The 20,149-nt window shown below is 40.2% G+C and overlaps 1 protein-coding gene across 11 annotated transcripts in view; it reads right to left on the reverse strand.

Annotated features, from left to right (window-relative positions):
- The window catches only part of Rbp6 (RNA-binding protein 6), a 581,361-nt gene that overhangs the window by 156,144 nt on the left and 405,068 nt on the right, over positions 1–20,149 (reverse strand). For all 11 annotated transcript variants that reach the window (XM_012364145.2, XM_067360265.1, XM_067360264.1 and 8 more), the window contains one exon: positions 12,834–12,926. In XM_012364145.2, coding sequence (XP_012219568.1) covers positions 12,834–12,926 — 93 coding nt within the window. The remainder of the gene's footprint in view (positions 1–12,833; positions 12,927–20,149) is intronic.

Genomic DNA, 20,149 nt, shown 5'->3' on the forward strand with positions numbered 1-20,149 from the left:
GAGGAGCGTTTTCTCGCATACTCCCTGCGCGAAATTGGAGGAAGGAGTTGCGACAAGATAGTCGCCGAAGGGTCGTGAGGGTCGCCTCGTCGTGGTTTAAAATCAAATAAACGAATGAAGCGTGGGGGAGCGAGGGAAACCGTCTCGGCCAAGAAAATCAAAATTTCGTCATCCGCTCGTAATTCGGAGGGTGCCGTCCCATGTTGGAACTCCTGCATCCCCATCACCTTCATCGTCCCCCGAGGGTTGTGTCGGACTATTGGATTTTAACCTCATCTTCCGATGGTAGCTTCGATTTCGATCAACGAACGTCGCTACATTCCGAATGAAAACACTTGCTTGCTAAGAGTGATCTCATCTCCCGAGCGTAAATTCCCGTGCTGTCTCGTCAGGAAATATACAGAAAATTTCCCGAAAATCGCGTCTTTCTTACGAGTTCCTTGATGAGTTTGTCATTGATTTTTACAAATTTAGAAAAAATTGGAACAAGATCAATTCCATAAAATATCTTATTTCATTCAATTGTCGTTTGGCTAAAAATTCTCGTGTTCTGCAAGTATTCACAAGTTCCCATTTGCGCTTTCCCGTTTAATAGTTTTTCTCTTTTTCTCACGATTTGTTAGTTTTACCTGCAATGTTAGAAAGGACGGGAAAAACCTTTAGGAATTGTCTCGCTTGAAAGTTTATTTCGAGAACACAATTTTCTCTGTCACGAAACCATAAACATTTCTAGCTCGCGTCCGTGACTCGGCTCGCCCTATAATCTGGGCGTCACTCTAGCGCGACTCCCGCGTTCCTAAGGCCATTTAGATAAACTCGTAATCTAGACGCCATTTTTCGTGCTGAGATATTCTCCCGCGGGCACTGTAGCGCACTGACAATGAGTCTCAGCCACTTGAATCCACGCGGATTACAAAGGATGTGAAAACATTTTCACGCCGTGTCGATAGTCCGAGACAATGTATTTTCAAATATAATTGCACGGAGTTTCACGCTTGTTGGTTTTCTGGTTCGTTATTTTAAAATAATACTATAAAAATTTCGAGTAACGAACGCTTTAATTCGGCAATGTAAAAGACGGACGAAAAAGGTCCGTTTATGGTGCGACTGTACTACTTGAAATATAGATGAACAGCGTAGGAAGAAAAAGGAGAACGATACTCGCCGCCTCAACGATTCTCCATAGCTGTAGCGAATTATTTGCATAAACAAATTTCATCAGGAGTGAATCCAGCATGCCGGTAGCGCCACTCTATCTATGCAGAGTAGCCTCGCTCATTCCTCTCGCAACTCTATTCCTCTCGTCCTCGCTTTCGCATCTACGACCATCGCGATTTCCGGCTAATTAAATTAATTCGAGTGGATTATTTTCAACGAATATGCAAATGGGCGACGGGCGCGTGTAAAATTTTACGCAGAGTCAACGCAAGAAGAGTGTTCGATTGCTCGACAATTTAATTGTTATTCTACTTATTTCATTGAAATCTGTAATTAACGTTAGTCCGATAAATTGCGGATGCAATTAAGTTACGGCTTTACTAACAAATATGTTACTCACACATATTTTTTAAATAATAATTCAAGTTCAAGAAGCAAAGGAGATTTTTTGATCGATGTTTCTTTAGCGAGGATGTGATATCGGTGGACTATTAAAATCCAGATTAGAAAACGTCGCAATGTATCGGATTGTAGATCGTGCAGCGAGATTTCGGTTTGGGACGTCATAGTTATATCCCTTTTCAGAGGGTTGGGGAAAAACGATGTCGGGGCGGTCAAACGCAGCGCGCGTCCGAGCCAGACAGCCGAATGGGCAATCAACGATCGAATGCCTCATGCGGACGAACCATTATTCTCGTCCAATCGGCATTGCAACATGAAACACCGGCAATTGCCCGATAAAATCATTATACGCCTCATTACTTGTCAGCTGCAAACGCTCGTTGTCTGCCTTTTAATTTACAGCCCACCGCGACGATTGCAATTTCAGCTATGGACGCTAGGGGTGTCCTCCTTCGCTCGGTTGAAACGCATCCTCGCGGAAAGCAGAAATAGTTATTTGGCGGTTAATGCGATTCATGCTGTTTAACGATGCCGTTTGACAAACACGTTACTCTTGTCCAGCATCGACATTAATGAAATATGAAAGTTGGAAGCGAAGAATATATCTTCCGTACATAATGTCGCTGCTTCACGCGTAAATTATAACATTCCATTCACGTGTGGATAATGTAAATTATTTTTAACGTAATCTACATGAGAAAATAACATGTGATGTAAAGAGTAGCTATGTATTTTTATTAAATTTAGGTTCGAATTATTCTTATTAAATCCAAAAGAAGTCTAAAAGCGATTATCTCGACATTTCTCGTGGGATACTTATAGACTATTGTGCAGTTCTATTATTTGCATTCTTTTTTAAAAATAAACCTGCAAACCTACATTTTTCAATATTGTCGAAAAATACTGTCGTGCATTTATTTCTAATTATTTGCTACAAAACCCTATTCGTAATTAATAATTAGTGATTGTGTCTATTCTAGCAATGCGCCGATTTTATTCTTATTTTTTTTTCTAGTTTATTTGTCAGTAACAAAATATTTGCGTCTCTATTTTAAAGTCGGAATCACATTGTATTGTGTTACAAAATTAAATCCGTGCACGGAGTATTTTTGATTCACAACTTGTGCATGCTGCACGGACATATATGGACAAGCAATGCCATTTACCACTAGTGTTGAAAAATGGATGTAGCTGTATAGAAAATTAAAACTCTGTAAGATAAATAAAAATAATAATGCAGGAATTGAGATGAATGCCTCCTCGCGATTCTGCGAGAAACAACCGTTCTCAGACTTGAATATCATCGCAATTAATATCAAAATTAGATAAGTTAATTATTAATCGATCTAATTATAATTGTTTACATAATTTACACTTTCTACATAAAAAAAACTGTGCAAGCATAACATAGGCAAAACGTAAACAACCCGTGTAGACGACGTAATTGCGAAGTTTACGACACGACTTTAATCAAAAAGCAGCAATTACCGTGCATTTTGTCAATTACGGCTTTTACAACATAACATTATTCAGAGACAAACCTTTTCTGAAAATTCAAACTGCAGTTAAATCTTCCCCCGAGATGCAAAATCATAATCAGCGCGTTTCCGCGATTACAGATTTGGCACGTGGAACAATGCAGATACTTTGCCGCGGACGATAAAATGGTAGTCGATGGCTGTCCGAGACGATGGCTCGAGGTGTTTCGAGCGCCGATAAAGCGCGAGTTAATTGCCGAATGAAATTAAACAGCAGTTAAACCCTCGAGTCTTGAGTAATTATAAGAAGTTATAAGATGCCTCCTGTAGTCTCCAACCTTTTCCCATCCTCCATCGCCCTTCTCTCGTGACTCTCTCTCTCTCCCCCCCTTCTTGCCCGCTCTCCTTCATCAACTCATTCTGCCGCGCATCCCCTCCCCCGCTACCTATCCTAGCTTCCTCTTAAACGTACTATCCCCGGGGGCCGTTAGCTGCAATCAAAGTTAACCTAGAGTTATGGGGGAAAACTGCAGAACGGCAGTTAATGTTTAACGGGACTGTTAACTGCAGCCTCTCGCTGCCGTTCCACCTTCTCAATGCTTTCTCCCTCGCACGACCGATCTTTAATATAGGTCTGTTATTATCTCGCAGATAAATGACGCCGATGAATACCATCATAATCTTTTTTGATGACAAGTAACATCGACGTGTATTAAAAAAAAATGTATAGTTGATAAAGGTTCCCTTATTTCAGTCGTTGAAAAAGTATGCCATCGAATATAAGTTTGTTATTATCTCGAAAAGTTTATTACGAATTTCGATTCGATAATAAATATTTCATTTATTATTAAATTAATACATTCGCCTCTTTTAAGTTTAAATGTTGACAGAGAGTCAATAATTTTGGAACCCCAAAAATGACATTTTAACTCGTTTAAAGGGCTAAACGTTTGACATTTCTCGTGTGTAAATTTTTGGCTTGATTGGTCGTCCGCAAAACACAATGCGAATATTTTCGGTTCGAGTAATTCCAACAAATCAAGCGGACGTTCGTGAAACGCCGCAATAGGACGATGAAAATCCTTCTCCCGTGTATTATTTCAACTTTCGATCACGACAATAATTACGGTAATTACAAGATACAGCGTTCGCGGACAAACGAGCGGCCTCGCTTCCCGCACGCAGTTAGCGCAGAAATAAGGGAACAAAACATGCGAGTGTAAAACGATACGAGTTCGGTGTTAAAGCGGCACTTCACTCGAAGTTGTTCCGTGTCTGTTCCTTGCTCCGAAACGGCCGGGCAAATACTTGCGTAACACGAATCGTGTTGTCTGAGAATGTAAATGGCCGCTGGTTTACGCTCCACTCCACACCTTACTACTCGGAGAGAGCGGAACTCGGATTTAAATCAATTCTAAACAGATTTCGCGAAATCGCCGCGTAAAATAACGTATAATAACTCGTTCGTTTCTGCAGTAAATATAGTATAATTCCGAAATCAATAATCTTCTTAAAACTCAGAGCATGTCCATTAGAGAGCTATCCTTGAAATGCCAAATTTAATACGAAATCTCCAAATCTCTTAAATTGGTTAGATTAATTGGTTTAATCCACATAAACTATCGATAGAATCCAATTTGCGACCAGCAAGATTAAGATGCTAAATAATGCGAACGATTTCAATTATAAATTAAATCTAAAAACTCTTAAATTTTTTTTCTTAATTTCAGTGTATTTAAATTAGCAATAATTAACAATTTAATATATTTCATCAATGAGAATTAACATATAGAATGATAATTCAAAGTAAATAATTGTGATATCAGATATAAAATGATAAGGATCGTGAATAGCAGCTAATTATAATAATGCGCGCGAATAAATGAATAGCGGTGTATTTACATTTACGTAATTACCGAAATAATAAATGCGTTAATCAACGTGACTAATGAATTAAATCCTGAAGCTTGAAAGAGATGCAATCGTAAATCGAAATCGCGATAATTAGGCGGCACCCTATCTCGTGACGGAGAAAGAGCCGTGTCAAATCAGTAAAATAGCACTCGTTATACAATGATGTAACGTGTTTCGCAGCGCATTGATATTATTGATATTATTATTACTCGTTTTACATTTCCCGCAGCAACAATACACAAATGTTGAATTGTAAAACATATACCTTTATATTCCGCGTATAACACAATATAATTGCGCGCAACAGATCGGAATCTAAAATAATCTATTCGTTCCAATAATTGTATTTTTCCTCCGCATATATTCTTCGTCTTTTTTTCTTATTTTTCACCTGATTTATCTCTTTTTTTTATTTTCATTTTTAAAGCTAAAATAATTAGAGATGTAAATGCGAGAGATATTGTTAATGGCAAGTCAATTTCACTCACCGCAAATTCTATCATTTTTCTGCAAAATTTGAACAGTGACAAGACTAACAAAGCAATTCTTCATCTCTTCACACACACGCACACACTATCACACATCCACTATCGTACGCACACATTCGCTCTGGTTCTTGTAGCCGCGTGTCTCAGCATATAATATTTTTCTTTCTCTTTTGGATACTCCGGCGTACAGCACGCGGTCTGTTGGTGATTAGCGTGCTCATTACGCTCGACGCTAATGATGCTTGCATCGCCAGACAAAAGCTCCGTATAGCAATCGTGCGACGAGCTTATTGGGATAGAAGAATATTTTCAAGCGAAATGTATTCCGAACCAAATCAAAAGTTGATTTTGCGCAATCATTATCAAATGAGCAGCAAAGCTACGTATATTCGTCGGACGAAAGTAACTTTTTAAATAAAAAATCCGCAACTTGCTAAAATAAAGCATGCTTAAAATACATACGCGCACGTACGTTATCAAAATGGCACGAAATTTTGCGCCAACGTGTCACTACCCAAATGCAAATTAGGTCACTCTAAATAGTGATGATAAATGCGACAAAGCAAATATAATGAATATTAATTATGAATATGCATTCAGTACCGCGACCTAACACGGCTGGAAGTGTTGCGCCGCGAATGCGATACGGTCAGGGGAATATAATGCATGTGTGGCGAAATAATAAATTATCATCTGTTCGGCGGACTTAAGGATTTCCTCGACTAGGGACGTAAAAATGCGCGCGGCACGATTTGTGGGCGACGTTAAACTTCTTCTCGTGACACGCGTGTGATGTACGATTCGCCCGTGGACCGGCTCCGGGGAGCGGAGGACGCACATTCAAGACTCGGAGGGGGAGGGGAGGAGGGGGGGGGAGCGAAGAGAGCGTGATCTCTTTTTCAAGGGGGAGGAGGCGGAACGAGGCGCGTCGCCCACGGTCGTGCCGAAATACGGGGAAATTAATAAATTGCTCAAACTTAAGTCGAGGCTTTTCCCCTCCCTCTCCCCCTACGCGTCCCTTTAAGTGCCGGAATAAAGGACCCTCATAAATTTCATTCCGCACGCCCGAGCACCCTCGCCCGAGCGAGAACGGGCGGCGGCGGTTCTCTTCATCCCCGAAAAAGGAATGCTCCCGCGCGCGCAAGCGGCGTCGCGTCGTGCTGGCTCCCGCCATTCGAGCCTGAGAAATTTCGAAAGAAAAAGCGGAATTACGCTCTCCCGACCCCCCTCACACACACACACTCTCTCTCTCTCTTTCTCTCACGTTGTCACGAGCGAAACGCCCGAGATATACGCCCGTCTGATAAGCGCCATAACGTGATATACGGCGGTTACGTCGCGACGACGGGAAAAAAGCGCCCGCGAAGTGCTGTTACGCGACTACCCACCCGTTTCCTGCTCTTTCGAGACAGACGCGCAACTAATCCTCGGGTATTTCCGCGAGTTCAGATGCCCGTACGGGAGTTTGTTTCGCGAAAATCGAGTCCAACTTTGTGCGAGTGTAATAATAATAATTGAGTGTCGCACGAGAGACGCATTCGCTCGGTGAAAAATTTATCGAAGCAATATGTTAATTTGCACATTTTCCAGATAAACTTTGAAATATCTTTGCAAAAATAATTAATGACATATTGAAACAAATAAAGCCAGCCAAGCATAGGGATGTCAAATGTTAAAAGAATGCGCCCCCCCTTCACGGATCGTTTAATAGAAAATATAGCAGTTTTGAGATTGGTGAATAATCGGAGCTACAATAAATAAAAGTTAGGATTGCATTCACGATTCGCTCGGTATGGTTTAGCACGTTACGTATCAGACGGGAGGCTTGCAGGCTGAAGGACGTTGACATTTTACGGCGAGCGATCTTTCCGCGCAAATAATGGCCGTTGCATTTCCAACCGGTCGGGATGAATGGGATCGGGATATAAGGTCGAGAAAGAGGTACAATGGGTACGACTCGAGCCTTATCAAAGAGCCTTAATTGCATTTTTATCGGGGATAAAAAATGAAGCATGAATCCGACAGCGCAGTCCGCTATCAACGTGCCGGCGCGGCTTTCCCGGTTCGCGGATTGGTCGAACGATGGTGACGTCGGCGGATATAGAATAGGTGACGGTGGTGGCGGCGGGAGGGGGACGGCGGTGCGAGGGTTGCAGGGGAATGAATAGCAACGTGAAACAAAAGCACCGGGTTACAAATGGCGTGTATTCGCGACGGCATTGTTTTAAATGGCTGTCAGACGCCCGGAATTTATCCCGTTTTGCTACGTGACAAGCGCCATTAAATTTATTTATTCAGCCACGCAGCCGCGCAGGGTCGCAGACGCAGGAGAACTCCCAGAAGTCCCAGGGTCCCCTCCCCCCCCTTCCGCGCGGACTCCCCTCGCGCGTGTTCTACAGGTGAAAACGAAACGGCGAACAAATATTGGAAGCGTGCGCGCGATTGCAAGTGATGTATTGTAGACTGCGGTAATATTCTACGCGAAAAGGAACAAAACGAAAATGTTCGAACGTTGGAAATATTATTTACCGACGAATATAGAAGTCGGCGAGAGAAATGCGTGCAGCCGTAGAGCGCGTAACTATTTTGTGCCTTCGCTTCAAACTTTGGTCACAGCGGACACGTGTTAGACTATAATTGGATGCAATTACGCGAAAAACACGTAGCCGTAAAACGCTGCTGTTTTGTCGCATTTAGATATTACAAAAAAAAAAAAAGCGTTACTAATATATTTAAAAATATTATTTGCGATATTTGCTTATTGAGGCTGCTCACAATGGAATAAAATTTTATAATTTTAAATTGTCGAATCAGAAAGAAAGCAGCAATAAAAAAAAACATTGTTTTGCACTTTCAAAGTAAAGCAATCATCAAAGCTTTCAGCCGCCATCACTCGTGATCAAGTGCGCAACGATTACCGAGCGCTTCTCGATATCTGAACGAGCAAACTTTATCGCGGCGCGGATCAGAGAACGGCCCGTTTCTTGAAAAATTTGTTCCTCAGTGTGAGAATTAAACGCGGGCGACCTTTGCCGGCGGAAAGAGGCGGAACGACCGGTTCCAAGGTTCGTATTAATTCTTAATTTCTTAATTTCAAGTCGACCGTTAAGTACAGCGTCAAAGAGATCTAGCTTTCCGCCGCTAACCGCCGTTCCTTTCCCACCCTTATCGCCTTGCCGCTTCATCCACTCTCGTTTCCGGCTCTTCGACTGCCGAAGAAGGAGGCCGGGGGGTTTGAGAGCGAGCGCAATTAAGCTCTCGCTCTCTTCGGGGATCCATTCATTTTTCAGGTAACGTCGCTGGACGGCCTCATCTAAGTTTTAAATCGCGTGCTGGCGGCGGTCTGCGATACGCGGCCGGCCTTGGACGAGGGACGAAGGAGGGCAGGGTTCGCCGCCAATTTATGTATATCGAGTCGAGATTTGCATTCACGCCAACCGTTATACTCGATTCTTTCCAAATTCTAATGACGACAGGAAGTTGCTGCTATGTAGATATTTGTTAACACGCATTGATATGCGTATTTTTGCTTACAGCAGTGCAAAAAATTGTCCTCTTTGTTGGATAAGCAAAATCGTGAAAGTAAAGTGTTGCATAATTTCTATGTAAAATTATTCTAAAATATTTAATATTATGTTTAAAAATTTATATGCTAAAATATTGCTTCAAAAATTTTTTACGTCTTCGAAACATACATATTTGTCATTATTAAAGTTTTTTTTTTAAATTTATGCAAAAGAATTATTCTTTTTATTGAAAAACATTGCTTTAAATAGATACATTAATTTTCAGACAAAATTTTCGTTCTCCAATATTCATTAAGATCATCAAGTTGAACTCGTATAAATATGAAAGAATATGTAATGCAAAATTGAATATAAAACTAATTGAATAACATTGCTTAGAAATGTATATAGAAAACACTATCGCGGATTCTTCAACATCATAGATGAGTATAAATATTTATTAGAACGGCGTAATAGCCATTTTTAAAAAGTTTCATAAGCCGGAAAAGCAATAAGTATAACGCATTTCCCGGCAATGCCATTAGCTTTATCAGCTACATCGCGGTCGAGCTATTTCGTCGACAGAAATCTCTCCGCTTTCACGCTCGTTCTCTCGCTCCGCTTCCGCGAAGCAAAAGTGGAATCAGATACGTATCAACGAGATGGAGCATTCGACTGACCCGGAGAGACCCGGCGAGTGATAGAAGTTTACGGCAGGATCTGCCTCGCACTTGTGTGTTTACGTTCCAGGCACGAACGCGGCTCGTAGATACCGACAACCGCAAACTCACATTAGGCAGCCGTCATCTGTTTGGTGGTCGGATGTGAAAACAAAAGCTTTTTAGACTGTTGCCAGATTTAGAAGTACTCGGATAGCAACTCTTCGCATAATTATCATCGACTAACGTGAAAACGAAGCCGGGAGTATTAAATGAAAAAGCGCGAGAACCTGATAAACAATGGTATTCATATTTTCCGTTCGTACGTACGGCAAAAGAAAGCGCATTCTGATTACTTTGCAAATCGCGCAGCTTTAAATTTCCGCCCTTCACTTTTGTTCAGCCCGTTAGTCGTCGTCGAGTGCGAATATAGCACAATCGTGTGCGCACGTGGGTGTGAACACGGATTTGCAGTGCTCGCGTGTATGCGACGTACGTAGGAGTCGAATTCCGAAATGGCGTCATACACGTCCGCCAGCGCGCGCGTGCACGCCCGATGATATCTCCGATATGGGTCACACACACACACACATACACAGACGGCGGCGAAGTCGGAGTCGCTACGAGCCGGAAACTCCGCATTCAAAACGGACGTGGGACTTTCGACGGAGAAACGTGGGAAAAGAGAGGATGGGGACGGGGGGGAGGGAGAAGTTTTAGGGATGGGTTAGGCCGCAGATAGCACGACGAGCTCTGATATCTCAAGTCCATTTCTGGCTCGTGCGCCGCAAGCTGCGGACAAACGTCGCACACTCCCGGCTTCCTTTTCTTTCTTCCTCCGCCCTCCGACCGTACTTCACTAGCCCTGACTTCCTCGAAACTACATCGTGTCACCTGAGAGCCGAGCATACATCTGTCGGCTGGAATCGACCAAGTTTTCCAATAAATTTCTATATCCGCCGGCTGCGTCTGAAACGGACGACCGGGGTCGCCTTATTATGCGGCCATTCGGCAGCGCCGAATTTCCTTCCGTATCTCGGATTCCCGCTATCGATGATAAGCGGCGCCGGTTCTTCCGATCATTTCCGTCGCCGGCTTTAACATACGATATACATGCACGTGCCTGACCGTGACAAGAAATCCGATTTATCGTAATGGAAAAGTATTATCACGATGCTCATGCGTGCTTTTATTGTTAGGCTGACCCGCAGCGAATTCGGTTACATTGAGCCGCAGAGTCAACTTTGTAACTTGTTTGTTACACGCGATCTAAATGCAGCCAGCAAATAACGCTAGTTGACGATTAAATGTTTATTTTTGACTAATATATTTGTTGTTCTCTTCGAATTCGATTAATATTAAATGCCATAAGAATTTTTAAGATTGTTATTTTACAAGAATAAATTTATACATTATTGAGGTCACAATAATAATAATGGAAGAAAATCTTTTATATTCCATATTTGCGAGCAGTTAACACAAATTGCAACTTGTTCGTTTCAAAAATAATGTTCAAAAGTGAGATACTTTGGATGCAACGATTCCACTAATTTCATGATACGATTTTAGCTCGGGAACGACAAATAGCCGAAAACTTTCTATTTAATAACTATTATTCTACCTTTCCCCATTAGAATCATTTATTATTACTGCCTCGCGGAAAGCCATTTAGAGCAACCGTTCCGGAATTGAAATCAAAGATCGCGTGTGTGTGCTACTTGCCGATTTCAATCGAACTCAATAAATCGACGTGACAGTTAAATGAAGAAACTCGAACAATAATCCACTCTAAAGATTTTTCGATGGTGGTTAATTAGTAAAAAATGTCCTAAATAGTTCAGTTAAACAGTTCGTTTAATCGCTCATTAATCACTCAATTTCCTGTTTGGAATGTCGAGATTCTTTTAACGAACGTTTCAGATTCCCAAATGAATCTTGTGATAAGTTGGTACTTTCAACTGTCAATATATGGCAAAGTATTGGTCAACATTTTAACAACATGAGACAAGTTCTTCGTACCCATACCGAGCTGTCAGACTCAGATTTTCACCAGACTTTGATAGTTAAGAAAAATTAATTTATATAAAATGTGTCAGAAGTTGCGATAGATTATTCGATAAATTTGAAGTCAATTTTTCTTAATAAAAATAATTAGTTCTTCTAATTTTAATCAATATAATATCTATAATTAAGAAAATATGAAACTTTAAGACACACTGTATTTCAAACACGAGTGTTTTAAAATCGAAAATTTATTTTAAAATAAAAATCAAGTACTCTGATGAGATTTCCGAAGTTTGACATACATAAATGAGTCATTTTTAAATGAAAGAAAGATTCTATTTTGAAATATCTTTTCTTAATGAGAATCTTTCAATGAAGAAATAATTACTCTTATTTTAAAATTTTAATGTAAATATTCAATCTATTTATCGTGATTGAAAAGAAATTTCATTGTTGCGTATATTTTTATAAAGAAAATAACCTTCAATTCATGAAAGGCAATCTAAATACGGAACAGCCGAGAGAACAGTGATTTTGTGATGATATTAACAAAGGTTGACTTTCTGTAATCCATGAACAAGTCAGGCCACTAGAGAGTGAATGAGATCATTCGCACGTGAATAATATTATGTCACGCATTTTGAAACAATCCAAATAGCGATACCTCGATATCACCGTTATGAGCCATAACGATCAAAATTCATGGGAACTGCAGCGAGGCAGAATTGTCGTCGCGCGCTGTTGACGTCGTGTAAATGGAAATGAGTGCACTTGTTCGTCCAAAAATCAATAGCGTTCCGCGCGAAATGGCCAATAAAATATGCAAAAGTACTAAACAATGTAAATCCCATGAATCACAGTCGTCGACAGTGCCGCTCGATTTTGCGACGCGAGAGGAAATGGTGAGGATGTGCGATACATCGATAATGTAACCAACTGAAATGATAGTCAATGATATTGCTCTCGTTGCTCATGACTCCGGTGAAATGTAGCATACATTACATGTAAATTTTCTAAATTCAAAAGCATATGCAATTTTCGCTAGTTATAAATGTGACGCTACAATGAAAATTGTCACATATGTTTGGTCGCGAAGAAATATTTTTTTTAATTTGCACAATATTTCCAATTTTTGTGAAAAAAAAGCTGACGAGTTTAACAAAGTTAACTCTGCATGCAGGGCACTGCAAATAATATTGTAAATTTCTGAATATTTCTACTTACTGGACCGAATTGTTCGAAGTAATTTTTGACGTCCTCCAGCGTCGTCGGCGCCGATAATCCCCCGACAAATATCTTCTTTGTCCTTGTCACCATCTGCGAAAGAAAACAGGTATTAATTTCAAAGCGTGAACAGATTTGTAACTGCGAGATAGTCCTCCTTGAAACACCATCTTCAAATAATTTGTTTTCTTTTTAATACAGAGGATTTAATATTAACTAATATTGTCCTTCTTAGTATTAGTTCTTTACGAACTTCAAAAAACATAAGAAATGAAATGAATGACTAACAATGTTCGAGGAAAAGGAAATAAAATTTCCAACACGGTACGATGCAAGTGAAATTGATAAGAAACTTATCAAATATGGATAGTTTGTGTCTGGATGTGCTACGACATTTCCAAGCAGACGACTCCTTCGATTGGCGGTGTTCTTACCATTGCTTCTAGCCTTTCATGTTTCCGTACCTGTCTGGTTATCGACGGAAAAGTCGTAAATAATCGACGTAGATGCATTATTAACAGCCGAACTTACGTTTCGATATAACATATCAATAGATAAAAGCAGAAGATACGTAGAAATTCTACAAAATTTAGAAAATACCAGAACATAACGTTGCGCGCACACATTTTAGCTTTAAACATATCAGATATAATATTAAAAGAAAACACCACTGATTAAAATAAAATTTAATATTTACGTTTCATTGTATTTAATTCAATGATCCTTAATAATTATATCTATCTATTCGGCCAATAAGAGAAATTAATTAATTATTTAATTATGTAAAAACTTAAAACTTTTATTTAATAATGATCTTTTCAATATCAGCTGCTTAACATTCTAGATCATTTATTTTTATGTCTTAGAATCTTATATCATATTATTTGCACTTTACTGAGATGCATTGAAATATTATATTTTAAAGAAAGAAATGGTCTAGAATGTTTTAAAATGTTCATTTTATTCATTTTTATGCTGTACGTTATATCATAACATTTGTTAGATTATAACTTTGGAATGTATATTTTCTTTACTACCGTGCAGAAATTTTATATTTTAAACAAAGAAATGGTCTAGAATTCTAAAATATAAGATTTCAATGCATCGCAGTAAGGTCTACCAAATGATATGATATAAGATAAGATATGATATGATATAAGTAGTACATATATGATTTTCTCTCTTTGACGGACTTTGCAAAGAAAAAAGCAGCTATTATCAGAGAGTGTTACCAGATAATACTTTGAAAGATGATACGCCGGGAACGGCGTAGTAAAGGTCATGGTCGAAGTCGAAGGGAATGTTATATTCGGCATTCGCTTATCGCAGATTCGTCTGAAACGTGCGTGTCACGAGCTCAAAGGAACGCGAAGAAGTACAGCGACCTCGAAACAAGCAATGCGGCATCATTCTTTAAGGTCGTTCGTAGCGACATCGCGTATCGGATCGCGCATCAGACAAAGTCGACGTCTTCGATCTCCGATATTCTCTGCATTTCTAGCTAGAACGCAAAACGTCAGTCTTGCCACCCACGCGTCGGCAAGCTTGCGAATGTCATATGTGCTTTGATAATATAGGTAATCGACGAATTAGAGACAGAGACCGCAAGAAATTCCGATCAGTATTCAATTATCTATTCCACCGTATTAGAATAAAACAATTAAATGTATAAAGTGTGTATAAATTTTCAAGATACATAAAAAAAACTGAAAGAAATATTCCGAAATTTCAATAAACAGTAATAATATTTCATTCTTTATTTCATATTTAATAAATCAAAATAGGTTTATATAATTGTATTTACTTTTAACAAATAAAAACCGGAGAAAGGATTCATATGTAAAAACTTGGATTCGATTACCGGCGACAATAAGTGAACGTGGTTAGCAGTCGTTAGCATTTGAATAAACACCGGCAAGGTAATTCGATAAAATCGCTCATCGATTTCTCCGTGAAATCAACCACCTCTACAAGACAGATTAATATGAAGAGCTCAAGGCAGTGCTGAAAGGAAGGAGATCTCGGGGAAAGACCGATACTTCTAGTCTTAAAATCTTGATAATACAATCGCATTGTAATAAAGCCGCAGCCGGATGAGCCGGAGAATGAAAGGCAGGAGTCGAACATTTTAAAGGCGGAAGCTCCGCGTTGAGAAAAGGAAAACTCGAGCGTGGTGGAAGGAGAAGCAAAGGAGAGAGATGGAGTGCGGCGGAAAGGGCGGAAGAGGTAAACTCTGGCAATTTCAGTGATGGCTGGGCTTAGACATCTCTATATCCGGTGAGTAACGCAAACCCCCGGAAGAAGCCCGTGCGCTCCTGAACTCGACTCCCTCTCCCCCTCTCCGTCTCTAACCCTTCTTCAACCCCACCATGCAAACTCGCAGCTTTCTTCGTTTCGACGACCCGTGGGGGGGAATGAGTTAGGTAGATTCCTCGCGAGGTGGGTTAATCAACGAAGTGTATAAAGTCCCGGGGATAAAAATAAAATAGCGGGATCTCGAAAATTAAATAAACGACTCGCCCCGATTTCGTCAGCGAGACACTCATCGCGAGGATAAGATACCAAAGAGAGAGAGAGAGAGAGGGGGGGAGGGAGGAAGGACTGAAAAAGGATGATACTATGTATGGACAAAGCAGGGAGGAGAGAAACGGTGGAGGAAGGCGAATCTAAAGTAAGGAGGTCACTTATTCGAATGAAGCCGCTGCAGCTTCCCCTTTTCTCCTTCGATGCTGAAAACGGGAACTCGACTTCCCTCTTTATTGACAAATGAAATTCACTCTGAAGTCTTTTTGCAGTTTGCCACTGCCAATTGCGTATAATGAACACATTCTCGTGAAAATTACGAAGACTTTGGTCCTGCCCCCCAATCGCAATCTACAACAAAAATCTTATTTATATCTGCGACGCTCAGAAGCTACTTCGAAATGTCCGAGCAAGCTGTTGCGACGTAGTCGAGAGAGAAAATGGCGAGAGTAAAAGAGAATATTAGTACGTAACACTTTTACTAAAAAGTACCTTCCCCGTAATATCGTGTACAACATAGGATCAATTTGTAAAATACAGGAAAAGTTTCAATTTAGAAAAGTTTCACTCAAGCAGTCATAAACAAATATATATTCCTGGCTGCAAATTTATTTTTTCTCGCAGCCGAAAAAACTAACTCCCACATTTTTTATTATCATGCGGTGAAATAGATAAAAAAAAAAAAAGAAGTAAACGCTGCCCGGCTTGTCAGGCGCTGCTTTTCCGACTTATTACGACGAAATAAATTCGCGCATTTAGCTCGGGAGAGCCGAGAAAACCAACAAACGGAATAAACGGCCGAATTTTCGTCGCAAAAGCGCGAACAAAAGATGGGGATTGCAAGCGACGGCGTGGATCGCTCTTCTCGCCGCGGTTAGCCCGACGAAGAATAAGGTGGAAAAATATAAGTCACGGGAGGGACGGGTGGCGAGCGGGGGCCCCTCGGGTCGTTAGCAGAGATAAGAGCGGATAGCGGCGGAATGGTAATAGAAACTCGGGCGAGTTCCACTTATTACGCCGTAGCATTATGTAAATACCGGAAGGCTATTACAATTTTACAACTTACTAGGAGTGGCTTTATAGTTTCATCGCTCGAGGGAGGAAGGCCAGCCTCATCTCTCTGTACCGACTTCTTCTTTTTCGCATTCGATACGATCACGTATATGTTTCTGGCTCGCCTTTAATGTCTGCGCGTTTATACACAAATAAAATTCTCTCGGGCAACGAAAGATGGAAATATTTGATGCATTCTCTGCAGAAATTTATTATTCATCTATAATGAATACTCTAATATGATTTCGTAATGATGCACGTCGTTGTATGTTAATTTTAAATATCGCGTCGCTAATAATCCATTGTGATTTACTGAAAAAAAAGAGAAACGTGAAAATTATATAAATAAAATAAAAGTACAAATGTATTAACTACCATTAGCAGTGCAGGCGGCAAAGTGCAGGCCTTTATATTTTATTACAACAATTGGCTTGTGAAATAAAAATTTTATTCTCCGACAAATCAAAATTATTGTGTAACGCAAATGACAAGCGGGCACGTAATAAAAGGCGCGCTTAATGGCAGCGCGCAATTTCATAAAAAAAAAAAAAAAAAAAAAAAAAAAAACAACGAAAAAGAAAGAAAGAGAGAGAAGGACAATAGTCAGCGTGTCTTTTATAACCGTTGGGCATTATCGTTCCAGGTTATTGCGATGTATTCATAAATGTCATAATCAGTCCCATGCTTTCACAGCGCTTCTCCCTCTTCAATGAACGTATGGAGAATAGAAACAGCAAGAAAAATGTTGGAATAAATGTTAATTGGCGGTTTCGCGCGTCCGCGCTTTTTAACGGCGACCGCTCCTTCCTCCGTTCGCGATCATTTTGAGGGTTTAATCACGCGTTTCGATGAGACCGCGGGGATTTATACGGTCGAGAAGTATTCGAGATAGCGCAATTCGCCAGAAGTGCACCAAGATTTTTCAGCGTGCGCGTAAAGCCGTCGACGCGCGTTATTCAGCGGCGCGATATGTATGTCACGATTATGTCGCTTCCTCGCAGAGCAGCGCCGTAATCGCATTAAACGTAAACACTGCGAAAATTTCGTATTTTCCTAAACGGCGCTAATGCGCCGTGTATGACAGGACAGGGAAATTCGAAAGAAATGAAATGGTACGCGCAACTGCGTTATTCGTCGTTACGAATAAATTATCGTTTTTCATTGTGTCATGTATACTATCCATTTAATGGCGCAATAGCTTTCTGGTAACGTGTGTCCATGGTTGAATGGGCCATCTATATTATTACATTGCAGTACTGCGGCAATCAACTCAACTTTAAAATCGATAACCTCAACGCATTGCAAATATTACTCCGTCCACTCCCTTTAGTAATTATATAGAATAGTATCAATAATATGCGTATCGATTAGAATCCATAAATGCAAAAGAATGGAACGTATTTTACGCTTCAAGTATAGCTTTTGACACTTGTATTCGATATTATTATTATTATTATCTTTTATATTCCACCAGAGCTCCATGGACGTCTCTTGTTGCAGCAATAATCATTTTGTGTACTAATTAAAACTAATATCCGATTGCTGGTTAATAATAAAATATTTTCGAACAAAGGTGAATGAAAATCGCGCAACGTAGCGTAATTCTGCACTAGTGCGAATTGAGGTCACAGGGACGGATAGGGCGAGGATAAGGTCGCGAAAGACGGATACGCGGGGATAGAAAAAAAATGGGAGAGAGAAGGAAGAAAAAGCGACAGAGGGTTCCCAGGACGAAGCTCGCAACCCTCGGGATGACAACCGATTCGCCCGGCCTGTCTCTCGCCCTTTCGCCTTACTTTTTCTCCAGCTAGCCCGGTGCTGCAGAATCCGTAGTCTTTCTTCCAACCCTTCTGTCTCCCGAGCGATCCATCCCCGCGTCCTGAACCGCTCGGAAAGAATTAATCCTGGCCAACCCGGCGACTGTAGCCCCATCCGTTGTGGATAACGTCACTCGCTCTTGCTCTTTGACGTTCGCGAGTTTCGTCCTTTTACCGAGCCGTCTCGGTTTTGCCTTGCCATGATCATTTAGTCGCAAAATAAAGAGAAAAAAACATTTATTACTGCAATACGATTGCATAACTCTACATAATTTATATATAAAAAATTATTTTTTTTACATGTAATATATTCGAGACCTTTTTGTTATAAATAAGAAAACCGTCTGGTTTTTTTATCCGAACGAATTTCGTTGTGTCAGGTATGCGGCAATAATCTTTCATGATCGCGACGTCCCGCGATTTAAGTTACTGGTCATAAATAGCGAAAGGAGCTACAGCTGGGGAAGAAGTACAGGAAGGAAGGGGAGGTTATCAGTAACCGAGCAGTACGTAAGGCGCTCAACGTTGCTCCATGGCTCGGAGCATCGCTATCGCGCTGTCCAGTTCTAACCCAACTTGCTCTAACTCCGCTCCAGCTCTAGCCCGGTCGCGGTAGAGCACGATCAGAGGTGCTCGCCGCAGAACGTGCTCTCACGTAAATTATACGCGCATGCCTCATCCTACGTTTTCCGGTCGGGGAATATTCCGAAAATTCCGTCTCGCTTGTATCAACCACGCCACGCTTCAATTTTGCGAATTTAAAGGAAGCGAATTCGAAGCTTTCGTGACTGGAATTTATAATTCTTTTTAGAACGTGCAGAAAAGATTGTGGCAACGTGATAGTAATTTGACCGTTTTAATTAGCCGATGTTAGAAACGCTGCAATAGCGTTCCCGGCTTACTTGAAAAACTAATATCGCGGATTTAAAGCGATAATAACTTCGAGATACTTTTATATTTGAATAATCATACATAATGCATGAGCATACTAATGTAAGATTATACATTCTGCTATTATTAGAAAATATATTGATGAGCGCTCGATAAGAATGGAGGGTCGAGCCGATAAATTGTCGGACCGAACATTACATACACTTGCAGACGTAATCCTAAATCCCACCCATTACACCCTCCGAACGACCGCAACCTACCACCCCTTCGGCCACTATTCTGACTTAAACTGTTTGAGTTGCGACTTTGCCGGATTACCACAGAATCTGCCAAACCCCTTCCTCGTTCTAGAAGTCCCAGCCCTAGGTGATTATTTCGAGATCTTCCGTGCCTTCGTACGATATTCCAGATAATGTTCAGAAAATGAGAGAAAATGCTTTAAATGACGTTAACAAAAATTACGTCGGCATACATTGACATTGCAAAAGAACTGAGTAAGCTCAAAGGACAACTTTTAAAAGTTTCGACGGGACAATATTTATTTTTATACAAAAAAAATATATAAATTAAAACAAACAGGATTAAAACAAGCAATAATTGGCTGGCCATTTACAAAAAAAAAACAAAAGAATTTAATTTACTTAACTATTAAAATAAATACTAAAAAATTTTGTAATTAATTAAATTAAAATCGTTCTCTCCACTTCTGACTCATTTGATATCATTTTTGATATAATTTTAGCGCACATTGTGTTTTTAATATAAACGCGAATCTTTACAGTGTAAGTTTAAATCCGACTTTTGCTTTTGCAGTTTCTAATTTTGTATTTAATTACTAGATTAACAACGGTAAGCGAGTTATAATAATAACGCAGAGAATTTTATTTATATGAAACAAAAATGCAGACTGCAAAGAGTAGTCGCTGAAATAATAAAAATTATCAATAACACGATTGGTAACAATAATTGATTAAAAGTTAATTAGGATAAAAACCCACGCGTTGAACGTTCGTGAAAACTAAGAGTTTCTCG

This window comes from Linepithema humile, chromosome 8, assembly GCF_040581485.1.
Source record: "Linepithema humile isolate Giens D197 chromosome 8, Lhum_UNIL_v1.0, whole genome shotgun sequence".
Taxonomy (NCBI): Eukaryota; Metazoa; Arthropoda; class Insecta; order Hymenoptera; family Formicidae; genus Linepithema; species Linepithema humile.